At 42.0% G+C, this 14,118-nt stretch overlaps 1 protein-coding gene across 1 annotated transcript in view; it reads left to right on the top strand.

Moving 5' to 3' along the window:
• The window catches only part of LOC126235270 (telomerase reverse transcriptase-like), a 186,903-nt gene that overhangs the window by 102,584 nt on the left and 70,201 nt on the right, over positions 1-14,118 (top strand). Inside the window, exon 6 of the mRNA XM_049943999.1 lies at positions 3,908-3,971. Within this exon, the coding sequence (XP_049799956.1) occupies positions 3,908-3,971 (64 nt within the window). The remainder of the gene's footprint in view (positions 1-3,907; positions 3,972-14,118) is intronic.

Genomic DNA, 14,118 nt, shown 5'->3' on the forward strand with positions numbered 1-14,118 from the left:
AATCTGCGAACTTATAATAAGCAGAAAATTCCTATCGTTGGCCAGTTTGATGCTTCCACTGCCTACAAGTCTGTTGTTAGGCCCCTCACATTTTATGTGGTGGATCATGCGGGCACGGAAAACCTGTTCGGTTATGATGCTTTCCAGTTGTTTGGGTTCTCCATTGATGATGATGTGCACCTCATATCTGAGGATATTCCGTATCAACAGCTGGATGGATTCTGTTCTGAATTCTCGTCCGTGTTCTCTGCTGGTCTGGGTCGGGCCAAGGATTTTGAAGCCCACATTACTCTACAGCTCACCCTAAGTTTTTCCGGGCACGCCCTATTCCGTTGGCGTTGCGTGCGCCTGTCAAGGCTGAGATAGACAGGTTAACTGCTTCAGGGATTCTCCTTCCTGTTACCTCCAGCGAATGGGCATCGCCAATCGTGGTGGTTTCTAAATCAAATGGGAGTCTGCGATTGTGCGGTGATTTTAAAGCCACTGTCAACGCTCAGAGCCTCATTGACACTTATCCTCTTCCCCGTCCTGAGGAGTTATTTACCAAGCTCGCTGGGGGCCAGTTCTTTTCCAAACTTGACTTATCGGAGGCGTACCATCAGTTGCCGTTGGATGCGTCTTCCAAGGAATTTCTCATCATCAACACTCCTTGTGGATTGTATCAGTACCAGCGGTTACCATTTGGCGTCGCTAGCGCGCCGGCCATTTTTCAGCGGTTTTTGGAACAGCTCACGGCTTCCGTTCCCGGCTGCATCAACTACCTGGATGACATAGTTGTCACGGGGGCCTCCGCTGAGGAGCACCTTCGCAATTTGCGTTCACTGTTTCGGGTTCTGCATTTGGCTGGGTTGAAGTGCAATCTGGACAAGTCACAGTTCTTCCAACCCTCCATTGTTTATCTTGGTTTCCACTTGTCCCGTGAGGGTATATGTCCTCTACGACAGCACGTTGCGGCCATTACCTCTCTACCCCGGCCGTCTACGGTCAAAGAACTTCAGGCGTTTCTAGGCAAGATTGCTTATTATCACAAATTCATTCCCTCCGCGGTGGCGGTGGCTCATCCTCTGCATAAGCTGTTACGCAAAAACGTTCCTTTCTGCTGGTCTGACGAGTGTTAGCAGGCTTTTGTCCGCCTGAAGGCTCATTTGCAGTCGGCGCCTTGTCTTGCCACATTCCGTCCGGGTCAGCACTTGGTTCTGGCGACTGCCGCGTCACAGTACGGCCTAGGAGCTGTTCTCGCCCATCGGTATGAGGATGGGTCGGAACGACCCATCGCCTATGCTTCCAAGACCCTCAACGATGCCCAACGGCGTTACTCTCAAATCGAAAAGGAGGCGCTCGCTATCATTTATGCTCTAAAAAAGTTCAGCGTTTTTTTGTATGGTTCTAAGTTTCATCTCATCACCGACCACAAGCCGCTGGTCTCTCTGTTCAGCCCCTCAGCGTCGCTTCCAGATAAGGCAGCTCACCGCCTGCAACGTTGGGCCTTATACTTGTCTCGTTTTCACTATGAGATTCACTATCGCACCACGGCCCAGCACGCCAACGCTGACGCGTTGTCGCGTTTGCCGATGGGCCCCGACCCGGTTTTCGATCGAGATGAACTACTCTGTTTCCACATTGATGAGGAAGAACGTCATGCGGTCGAGGGTTTTCCACTTACAGGTTCGCAGGTCACGTCGGCTACTGTGCGGGACCCGGTCCTGCATCAGGTGATCGGTTTTGTTCAACGGGGTTGGCCGGACAGGACCAAGGGCCGGGCATCGGATCCCCTTCGCAACTACCATGCCTTGCGCCTTCGTCTGTCTGTTCGTGAGGGTGTTGTTCTTCTGGCCATGGATGGCACATCTCCACGGGTCGTGGTGCCAGCCTCTCTTTGCAAAGATGTTCTCAAACTATTGCATGAAGGCCATTGGGGGATTTCTCGGACTAAGCCCCTGGCCCGCAGGCACGTTTATTGGCCCAGTATTGATTTGGACATCGCCCACATGGTCGCTGCGTGTGGTCAGTGTGCTCAACAACTGGCTGCACCTCGTACTATGCCCTCTCTTTGGCCTTATCCAGCACAGCCGTGGGAACGGGTGCACGTCGACTTTGCCGGCCCCTTCCTCGGCACTTATTGGCTACTGTTGATTGACGCCTTCTCGAAGTTTCCGTTTGTTGTTCGATGTCCGTCGCCCACCACTGCGGCGACGACGCTGGCTTTGTCCAAAATCTTTGCGCTAGAAGGTCTTCCATCCACGATTGTCACGGACAATGGCCCTCAGTTCTCTTTGCAGGCCTTCCGTGATTTTTGTACTGGACAAGGGATTCATCATGTTACAGCACCACCCTTCCATCCGCAATCTAATGGGGAGGTTGAGCGCCTTGTCCGCACTTTCAAAAGCCAGATGAAAAAATTCCGTAGTGATTTTTCCACAGATGACGCTCTGTTGCAATTTCTGGGTTCTTAACGCTTCACGCCTCTGGGTGCTCGCAGCCCTGCTGAACTCTTGCATGGCCGCCAACCGCGCACTCTACTGCACCTGCTTCACCCTGTCAGGCCTTGTACTGTGTCCCCTAGTGCGGGAAAATACTCGGTGGGCGCCGACGTGTGGGCACGAGGGTTTGGATCTCGCCCTAAATGGATTCCAGGGGTGGTCCAGGCTCTTCGCGCCCGCCGCCTTTGTGAAATACGTACAGACGATGGCATGGTTGTTCGCCATTACGACCAGATGCGCCCACGAGTGGTGGCCACGCCGGTGCCACCGCCCCTTCTTTCATCTCCACCAGCCCGAGAAGCCAGTCCTGTCACTGCTGCCGATCTTCTGGGCGTGTTGCTGCAGCCGACGTCGCTACCGCTTCTGAGTACGCCGGAACCGGCACCAGTCGCGACGCCGCCTTCTCTGGGACCCATCTCGCTGGGGCACACCCCAAGGCCATGACACCTATGGATGCTGCTCCGGAGTTTTCACCCATCATCTCGTCCAGGAGGTGCGTTCCACGCGCAAGCTTCCGTCCTGGACATTTTCGACCATACTCTCGTGTTTCTCCGCGGGATCTTCTCGGGGCCTCCCAAGAGGCCATGGATGTCTCCGCACTGTCCGTGTCTCCAAGGAAGTGAGTGTTTTTTTTCCAAGGGGCGAAAAGTGTTGTGACAGTGCCACGAGATTTAAAAGTGCCGCTCTGTCAGTACGCGAACACGGCGATAGAGGCGCTCCGCAGCTCGGCCGAGCGCGGGAGTGCCACCTGGCTATGAACGGCAACGGCCACATGTCACGGCACGGCAGTCGAATGACAGATACGGAGTTAATAGCCTGTAACCCGCTATTGTTTCTATTTTTGTATATCCACGCAATTTATTAGTGATTAAAGGTTATAACACATTCTTTAAATGTTGGTCATGATGAAGCAGTGCAAGCTAAGGTGAGGTTGTGGCCCCATCAGCAAAGTCAAACATTCTACATTGATGGTATCAACAAACTGACCTCTCATTGGGAGAAATGTGTTCATTGCCAGGGTGGCTATGTTAAAAAATAAGTATGTAGACATGAAGAATAAGTAAGTAGAATGTTAGTAAAATTTGTCCTGTTTCTAAGGGTTATCACATAAAAAAAATTGTAAGCTTTATTTCTCAGTGCGTCCTTGTACCTCATAACTTAAATAGCTTAGTGGCTCAATCAATTTAAAAGAATTAATGTATAGTTCTTAAGAGTCTTTACTTCCTTTATGGTGTGGAAAACCGGGGCAGGATCTGCCTGATTTGTTAGAAAATCTGTATGTTCTGATAATATCTTCAGTGTGTGTTAGAGATTAATATGTAGGTGCATCATGGTACTTTAATTATGTAAATACTTAGCTATATTGTTTTTTAATCTGCAAGTACTTGGGTTGTTTTCCAATAATAGTTATTTTGTTCCATTTGCAGGTTACCTTTTCAGATATGTGGATGATTACTTGTATGTTACAGAGGACAAAGAATGGGCTGAACAGTATGTATATATCTTATTTTCTGCTTATCAAATATAAATTTAGATTTATAAGATGCACCATATCATGGGGAAATGTCATGATAGAACCAATGTGAGTCACCAAAAGTAAATATAGATATCAATGGCCAACAATGAAAATGTTTTGAGCTCAAAATGGTTAATTCTTATGTATTTCTATCTGCTGAATTAAAAAAAAGTCACCATAAAAATGAGAGATTAGTTCTTGCTTTGAAGATAAAGTGACATTTCATTTTTATAGTCAACATTTTCATTTTGGGGGAAATTTTGTTTTCGGATTCGGCACACCTGTCCAATAAAAGCTCTTAATTTGTCTCTAAGTCATAAACATAGAGACTGTTGCTGTGACTGTGAGCTTTATATAGTTTCTGCTGAAATTGAAGCAGAATTTCTGGTTTGAGAGTACTTTTGTAGTGTAAAATTTGTAAAAATGTGTAAATAAGGTGAATAATTTTTGTTACATTATTGGTGAAATTACATTTTCCTCACAGAAACACAATCTGACGCCTCTTCCGAAGACTGCCTATCAGCATTATTTCAGTACGAAAGTAGGGGACCAGATAAGTCTTGGGCTCCACATATAAGTTGCAACCCATGTTCAGGTACACTGCGAGAATGGCTGAAAAATAAGACACGATCTATGGCTTTTGCAGTGCCTATGGTTTGGTGGGAACGTACTGACCATACAGATGACTGCTATTTCTGCTTGACTCCACCTATGAAGGCAGAATCGTCTGTGAAGAAAAGAACAGTTCTGTACCTGAATCTTCAATCTCCTAATCGGCCCATTGCGCATTCAGATAGTTTTGAATCAGGCATAATATTGTCCATTGACATCTTGTTTGAAAGAATGAATGCTTTTTAGAATTTTCTAAATGTGTTTTATGAGAACTGATCATCATTTGTGACCACTAGCTAAGAGTCACAAAATGAAATGTGTATATTATTATTTATGTTCTTTCTGTTTTAAATGATTAAACAGAACAAACACCCTTCTGATTTTTTATGTTGAAATGTATGACAACAGGAATTCTTTGAGACAAAATTTAAAATGGTGAAACTTGTGATTTTGACGAAAAATTTCTTGAAGTTTGTAAAACAAAATTCGAAAAATGACTTATAATTATAGATTTTCTCATATTTATATGCACAGTTGCAGCATTTTTACAGTTTAGTGATATAGTTGGTCCTATTATCTTTCTAATGACACCAAATTGAATAAAATTGATTTATAAATAAGGAAGTTATAGTAGTTAAAAACTTTCAACCTACCTTTCGTACTGACGCCAGATTGAGAAAATGCTAGGCATTTCAAAATGCCCCCCTCACTACAGTTTTGGTCTAAAAAATCTGAAAAAAATTATTTTATCACTTTCTATTTAAGTACTTTCTTACACCAAATTTTCACAAATATCTGTGACATGATGGCAACATTTCTTTATTTTGGGTGATTTTAAATGAAATGAACTGGATAGGAAATCACATTACATTAAAGCAGACTGGTCTGCAAGAAATCTTAACTCTAGCGAGAAAAATGTCATTGCCAAGCCTCTTGTGGACCCATAAGATGTTCTTCCACCCCTAAATGTCAAGTTGGGCTCGCCAAAAAAATTTTGTCAAAGGTATGAACCAAGGAGGACGGCCTTTAAGTACATAAGAGAGAAATTCCCTAAATTAAATGATGAAAAAATTAAGGACGGTATTAGCAGTGGAAGAGGTGATAACTACACTCAGTTGGTGACAGTTTGTTGCAATTTTTTGACGACAGCATGTTTCTAAAAGTAAAGTCAGAGACAAATATACTGATACTATTTCTGAACTTTGCCATCAGTACAGAATCTAACAAAAATCTTTATGGAAGAAGTGGAGAGCAGTGAGGATACATGAAGGATATCAATTTTTTTGCAATCGTTTTGCATATGTGTGTTATAAAGAAATCTAAACTTAGGGATTCTTGGTCTGAAGACGCTGTGCGCGCTTCATCATTTGCTTCTCAGCTAATGTCAGGAGACAGATTCAGGATGCTACATGTGAACAATAATGTGCTGAGGATACCTCAGCAAGAACCAGACCATGACCCTCTGCATAAAATAAGACCTGTCTGGGACTTTTTCACAGAAAGGTGCAGAAAAGTCTTTTATCCATCACAAAATCTGACTGTGGGTGAAGCAATAAGCCCTTTTTCGAGGAATAATTGGATTCTGTGTTTATATGAAAGACAAACCAGTGAAATATGGGATAAAACTGTGTGTTGTAAGTGATATTCAAACAAGTTATATGTGCAGTGCTGAAGTTTATACTGGAGGAAAAGGAAATATTGACAATTCTGTTGAATCCCTGCTGCTGAAGCTATGTTCCTCTTACTTGGGAAAAGGACATGTGGTATACATGGACAGATTTTGTACAAGTCCTGCAGTCCTTGAAGAGCTATGGGAAAGACATACATTGGGAGTTGGAACTGTGATGAAGAACAGGATAGGTTTGCCTAGAGACCCAATAAATCAAAAACTAAAGAACCGAGGAATGACATTTCATCGCAAAGGACACCTTTTCTGCTTGAAATGAGAAGACAAAGGTGATGTACACATTCACGACAAAGGATGACAGCCAAAAACAGTTGCAGGATAAGAAGAATTTCAACAGTTGCTGTTGCAGCCATGTTTAAAATCTTGATGTACACATGTTGTCAACACAGCATAAGATGCCTGCTTCACATGTCAGTGTAAAATCCAGGAGTGGATATGTTGAGGTAGTAAAGCCAGATGTTGTACTAGACTACAACTTGTCTAAAACAGGTGTTGACAGAGAAGACCGGCTGATGAGTTACTATCCCTTCCAGCGAAAGACTGTAAAATGGTGGAAAAAGATTTTCTTCCATATTTTTATGTGGGCAGCTGTGAATGCCAACATTATTCAGAATATAAAAAACATGTGCATTACCAGATTTTATCTGTAAATTAGCAAAGGAATTTGTTTCAAAAAGGAGGAGCAGAAGTAAATAAAGACACACATTCAGCATCTGGAGTTGCAAGTGCAAACGGACTTGCAGCACATCATTTTCCTGAGAAACTGCCACCAACAGAAAAGAAAACAAACTCAGCTAGAAGATGCAAGGTCTGTTGAGGACAAGGGAAAGCTGCAGGAAAGATAGTGAGTAAAGAGTTCAGATACTACTGAAGGCCATGTAGCACAGGCCTTTGTGTTCACAAGTGGTTTGGAAGATTTAATACTTGAGTGAAATTCTCTAATTTGCAAAAATGAGAAAAAAGACATTTCACAGTAAAACACGTTACCTATAAATGAAGCATTTAGTATTTCCTGCTGACATGTGATTTTAAATCAATAGCCTACCATTCCATATGACTTATGAAAATTTTGTCCAGTTTGGGGAAAAATAAAAATACTGAAAAACAGTATCTTTAGGGTAATGTCTACAAATCCCTGCATAATTTATTTGTGCTAAACGTATGCATATTTATAAGGGGGTAAGTGGATTAGTAAATTTATTAAAAAATTGTAAACTGTAGCAAATTTCCTCAGGATCCGGGTTTTAACTGGATTGCCAACCCGTTAGGCTCCATTGTATTAAATTTTTATCTCCCTTAACTATCTGAATAATTTCTTTTATCTCATCATACATTTCTTCAATCTCTTCATCTGTGGAACTAGTTGACATATAAACTTTTACTATTGTGGTAAGTGTGGGCTTCATGTCTATGTTGGCTACAGTAACGCGTTCACGGTGCTGTTCACAGTAGATTATGCGTGTTCCTATTTATTTATTTTCATTATTAAACCTACTCCCACTTTGCCCCTATTTGATTTTGTTTTGATTCACCTGAACAGAAGTCCTGTTCCTCCTGCCACTGAACTTCACAAATTCCCACTATATCTAACTTCAACTGATCCATTTCACTTTTTAAATTTTCTATCCTACCTGCCCGGTTAAGGGCTCTGACTTTCCATACTCCAATTCATAGAATTGCTGTTTTGGTTGATGTTACATGGGCACTTCAATCAATCGTCCAGACTGTTGCCCTGCAAATATGTAAAGTTTTTTTTTTTTTTTTTTTTTTTTTTTTATTTTTATTTTTTTTTTTATTACTGCTACCAGTCACAAACATTGTCAACAATTGTATTACTTATTTATTTAGTGACATGTTTCGAGGGTTAAACCTCATCTTCAGGCTAAATGGCATTACAAAAACAACTTTACAATAAGGAAGTACTAATATTAGATCTTTGTATGTATCTCTCCCCCCTCCCCCTCATGAACCATGGGCCTTGCTGTTGGTGGGGAGCTTTGCATGCCTCAGCAGTACAGAGAGCCATACCATAGGTACAACCACAACGGAGGGGAATTGTTGAGACGACAGAAAAATGTACTGATCTTGAAGAGAGGAAGCGGCCTTTTCAGTAGTTGCAGGGACAGCAGTCTGGATGATTGACTGACCTGGTCTTGTAACATCGTCAACCTAAATGGCATTATTGTGCCGGTACTGCTAGTGGCTGGAAGAAGGGGAAACCACAGTCTTAATTTTTTCTGAGGGTATGCAGCTCTACTGTATAGTTAAATGATGATGGCATCCTCCTGAGGGGGTAAAATATTCTGGTTGGTTGGGTTGGGTTGGGTTGTTTGGGGGAGGAGACCAGACAACGAGGTCATCGGTCTCATCGGATTAGGGAAGGACGGGGAAGGAAGTCGGCCGTGCCCTTTCAAAGGAACCATCCCGGCATTTGTCTGGAGCAATTTAGGGAAATCATGGAAAACCTAAATCAGGATGGCCGGACGCAGGATTGAACTGTCGTCCTCCCGAATGAGAGTCCAGCGTGCTAGCCATTGCACCACCTCGCTCGGTAAATTCTGGACATTGGGCTGGTAGATTAGAAAATTTAAAATGGGGAATGGATAGGTTAAAGTTAGATATAGCAGGACTTAGTGAAGTTTGATGGCAGGAGGAACAGGACTTCTGATCAGGTGAAAACAGAGTTACAAATACAAAATCAAAAAGACGTAATGCAGGAGTAGGTTTAATAATGAATAAAAGAGTAGGAACATGGATAAGCTGCTATGAACAGCATAATGAATTAATTATTGTACCCAAGATAGACACAAAGCTCACACCACTATAGTAGTACAAGTTTATATGCCTATTAGCTTCACAGATGATGACGAGATTGAAGATATGTATGATGAGATAAAAGAAATTATTCACATAGCTAAGGGAGATGAAAATTTAATAGCCATGGGGGACTGGAATTAGCTAGTAGGAAAAGGAAGAGAAGGAAAAGTAGTAGGTGAATATGGAATGGGGGAAAGGAATTTTCCACAGAGCATAATTTAATCATAGCTTACACTTGGTTTAAGAGTCATGAAAGGAGGTTCTATACGTGGAGGAGACCTGGAGATATCGGAAGTTTTCAGATTGATTATATTATGGTAATATTGAGGTTTAGGAACCAGATTTTAAAACATAAGACATTTCCAGGGACAGGTGTTGAATCTCGCCACAATTTATTGGTTATGAACTGTAGATTAAAACTGAAGAAACTGCAAAAGGTAGGAATTTAGAAGCTGGGACCTGGATAAACTGAAAGAACCAGAGGTTGTAGAGGGTTTTGGAGGGAGCATTCAAAAACAATTGAAAATAACAGGGGAAAGGAATACAGTGGAAGAAGAGGGGGTAGCTTTGAGAGAAGAAATAGTGAAGGCAGCAGAGGATCAGGTAGGTAGAAAGATGAGAGCTAGTAAACATCCTTGGGTAACACAAGAGATATTGAATTTAACTGATGAAAGGAGAAAATGTAAAAATGCAGTAAATGAAACAAGCGAAAGGGAATACGAACATCTCAAAAATGAGATGGACAATAAGTGCAAAGAGACTAATCAGCAATGGCTACAGCATAAATGTAAGGATATAGAAGCACATATCACTAGGGGAAAGATAAATGCTGCTTACAGGAAAATTAAAGAGACCTATGGAGAAAAGAGAACCACCTGTACGAATGTCATGAGCTCAGATAGAAAACAAGTACTAAGCAAAGAAGGGAAATCAGAAAGATGTAAGGAGTATATAGAGAGTCTATACAAGAGATATGTACTTCAGGGTAACAGTATAGAAATGAAAGAGGATGAAGATGAAGATGAGTTGGGAGATATGGCACTGGGTGAAGATTTTGACAGAGGAGTGAAAGATCTAAGCCAAAACAAGACCCCGGGAGTAGACAGCACTCTGTTACGGCTACTAATAGCCCTGGGAGAGCCAGGCGAGGCAAAACTCTTCCATCTTGTGAAAAAGATGTCTGAGACAGGCAAAATACTCTCAGACTTAAGAAAGAATTAATAATACCAATTTCAAAGAAAACAGGTGCTGACAGTTGTAAAAATTACCAAACTATCAGTTTAACAAATCATGATTGCAAAATACTAACATGAATTCTTCACAGACAAATGGAAAAACTGGTAGAAGCTGACCTCGGGGAAGATTAGTTTGGATTCTGGAGAAATGTAGGAACATGCAAGGCAATACTGACCCGATGACTTCTTTTAGAAGATAGGTCAAGGAAAGGCAAACCAACGTTTATAGCATTTGTAGACTTAGAGAAAGCTTTGGACAATGTTGACTTTTTGAAATTCTGAAGGTAGGAGGGATAAAATACATGGAGTGAAAGGCTATTTACAATGTGTACAGAAACCAGATGGCAGTTACAATTGAGGGACATGAAAGTGAAGCAGTGGTTGAGAAGGGAGTAAGCCAGGATTGTAGCTATCCCTGATGTTATTCAATCTGTATACTGAGCAAGCAGTAAAGGAAACAAAAGAAAAATTTGGAGTAGGAATTAAAATCCATGGAGAAGAAATAAAAACTTTGAGGTTCACTGATGACATTGTAATTCTGCCAGAGACAGCAAGGACCTGGAAGAGCAGTTGAACAGAATGGACAGTCTCTTGAAAGGAGGATAAAGATCAACATCAACAAAAGCAAAACGAGGATAATGATGTGTAGTCAAATTAAGTTAGGCGATGGTGAGGGAATTAGTTTACAAAATAGACACCTAAAATAGTAGATAAGTTTTGCTATATGGGCAGCAAAATAACTGATGATGGTTGAAGTAGAGACAATATAAAATGTATACTAGCAGTGGGAAGAAAAGCATTTCTGAAGAAGAGAAATTTGTTAATACTGAGTATAGACTTAAGTGTCGGGAAGTCTTTCCTAAAAGTATTTGAATGTAGTGTAGCTACGTATGGAAGTGAAATATGGACAATAAACATTTTAGACAAAAATGTAACAGAAGCTTTTGAACTGTGGTGCTACAGAAGAATGCTGAAGATTAGATGACTCGATCACATAACTGTGTGGAGGTACTGTAAATTTGTGGCACAACCTGACTAGAAGAAAGGATCAGTTGGTAGGACACATTCTGAAACATCAAGGGCTCACCAATTTAGTACTGTAGGGATGCGTGGAGTGTAAAAATCGTAAAGGGAAGAAGAGATGAATACACTAAGCAGATTCATAAGAAAGTAGGTTGCAATAGGTACTCGGAGATGAAGAGGCGTGCACAGGATAGAGTAGCATGGAATACCACAATAACCACATGTATGCAATGATTATTCTTAGTTTTCTTGCCAGCCTTGGAGTCCAGTTATTGCATCAGTAGCTAAAAAGTGTTTGCAGACTTGAGGCTCACTCTGCTCAGCATAGTATACCTCTTGCTGTAATTAGCAGAGCTTCAGCTTATTCAGCATTGACATTTTGTGTGCACATTCCATCAGCACAGTCATTCCTCTCCTTCTCACTATAAAAAAATTAAACAATGGAAAATCCAGGATGGAATGTAACAATGTAAAGAAAAAGAGAGTTGCTACTTACCTCATAGCAGAGATTCTGCGTCACAGAAAGGCACAACAAAAAGACTGTAGGAAAGTTAGCTTTTGGGCAACACAGCTTTTGTCAAAAATAGACAACATAAACACACTCAGACAAATGCAACTATAAACACATGACCACAGTGTCTGGCAGTTGAAGCCAGACTGCAAGCAGCATGGCATTATGGGAGAGGCAACTGGGTGGGAGTGAGGAGGAGGCTGTGGTGTGGAGGGGGAGGGATGCAGGGTTGGGTGTGGATGGTAAAGTGCTGCTGGGGGCATGCAAGGACAAGGGGGAAAGTGGGGCAGCTAGGTGCAGTCGGGAGGTTAGTCAGAGGGTGGGGAAGAGAGGGGCAGTTAATGGAAAAGGAGAGAAGTAAAAAGGCTGGGTGAGTTGGTGGAATAGAGGGCTGTGTAATGCTGGAAGGGGCAGGGTAGGGGCTAGTTGGGTAAGGACAATCACTAATGAAGATTGAGGCCAGAAGTATTACTCGAACATATTGCATGGAGAATTCGCATCTGCAAAATTCATAAATGCTGGCATTGGTGGGAAGGATTCAGATGGTGCAGGCTGTGAAGCAGTCATTGAAATGAAGGATGTTGTGTTGGGCAACGTGCTCAGCATCAGGATGGTCCAGTTGTTTCTTGGTCACAGTTTGTTGTCATCCATTCATGTGATCAGACAGCTTGTTGGTTGTCATGCCCATGGTAATCATTATCCTTACCCATGTAGCCCCTTCCCTGTCCCCTTGCAGCACTACACTGCACTCTATTCCATCAATGCACCCAGCCTTTTTACTTCTCTTCTTTTCTGCTCACTGTCCCTCTCTTCTCCACATTCCATCTAACCTCTCCACCTTGTCCATGCACGCTCCCAGCAGCACTTTACTGTCCCCCACGTCACCCTACATTCTTCCCCGTCCCTGCCCCAGACTCCTCCTTACCTCCACCTTGGTGCCTCTCCCATAATGCCATGCTGCTCACAGTCTGGCACCAGCTGCCAGGGACTGTGATCGTGTGTGCGCATGTGTATGTTGCGTTTGCATGAGTGTGTGCCGTGTTGGCCATAAGCTAACTTTTCTACAGTACTTCCATTGTGCCTTTCTGCAACTCAGCATCTCCACTATATGGTGAGTATCAACTATCATTTTCATTATATTGTATCAAAAAAAATAGTATTGTTAACAACAGGTCACAGTAACTACTCACCAACACATTTTCCACAATAGTTTTCCATGATGCCATTGCGAGGTAACAACATGGACTACATTGAACTGGAATTTAGGTGTATCTGGTCAAAAGGCCAAGTCAATTCCCATTACTGCTGCATCCATGATTCATTTCATCAAATAGTTGTTATAAACTCTTTCTGAATGTCACTGAATCCTTGCGATAGGAATGCTGAATGAAAATGAATATGACTTAAAATATTATCTTCTCCAATACATTGTATAAAATCTATATAAGTGAAGGAAATTAAATGTACAATACAATGTCCATACAGTAATTTGTGGTAGTGAATTTCATTAGTTCTTAAAAATCACAGATGTCAGAACAGCAAGTAAAAACTCGTCAAAAAATTGAAATTTGTTTCTGGGTACAAGGTAATTGAGCTATTTTCCAACATGATACAACCACAAATTATACGTCAAAATACATGTTTTTGAGAGATCTTTCCTTCGTGCTCACCCAGGAAAAACATAAATTGATGAACATGGGAATTAAACCAAAAACTGTGAAGTACAGTGAAAGGTGTTGGAATCTAACATATTGGAGGGTGTGTTTTCCTTCTGTAGCTAGTGGCAGAGCAGCATACTGTAGTGATGTGAGCACAGCAACTTCTAGTGTATTGCTTGTAAACTTTTCCTTGTTCATTGTGCTGTGTGGCTGAAGTGGAGTGTTCTGCAGTATTGCCAACACGTGCCATTCGCACTTCAAACTCGTCGCTTGCTGTACCATAAACGCAGCATGTTTTGTGAAAGCACATGTATACAGTCAAATTTCCCTTCACATGTGGTACTTCTTTAGACCAATGAATATGAAATAAAGTTTAGCCTGCTGTGATTTCAGTGTTTCTCTGTCCCAGCAATCCATTAGATTTATTACAATCTGTCTGCTGTCAAAGTACATTGAACACCATTGGAGACTGCAACAAAGATGAACAAGCCATCACACAACTGTTCACTGAACATATGCTGTACATTGTGGTGCCGCATATAGCAAATGGATTAGCCTTTGCTGCCTGCAGTTGGTAGA

The sequence above is a fragment of the Schistocerca nitens genome, chromosome 2 (assembly GCF_023898315.1).
Source record: "Schistocerca nitens isolate TAMUIC-IGC-003100 chromosome 2, iqSchNite1.1, whole genome shotgun sequence".
NCBI classification, from domain to species: Eukaryota; Metazoa; Arthropoda; class Insecta; order Orthoptera; family Acrididae; genus Schistocerca; species Schistocerca nitens.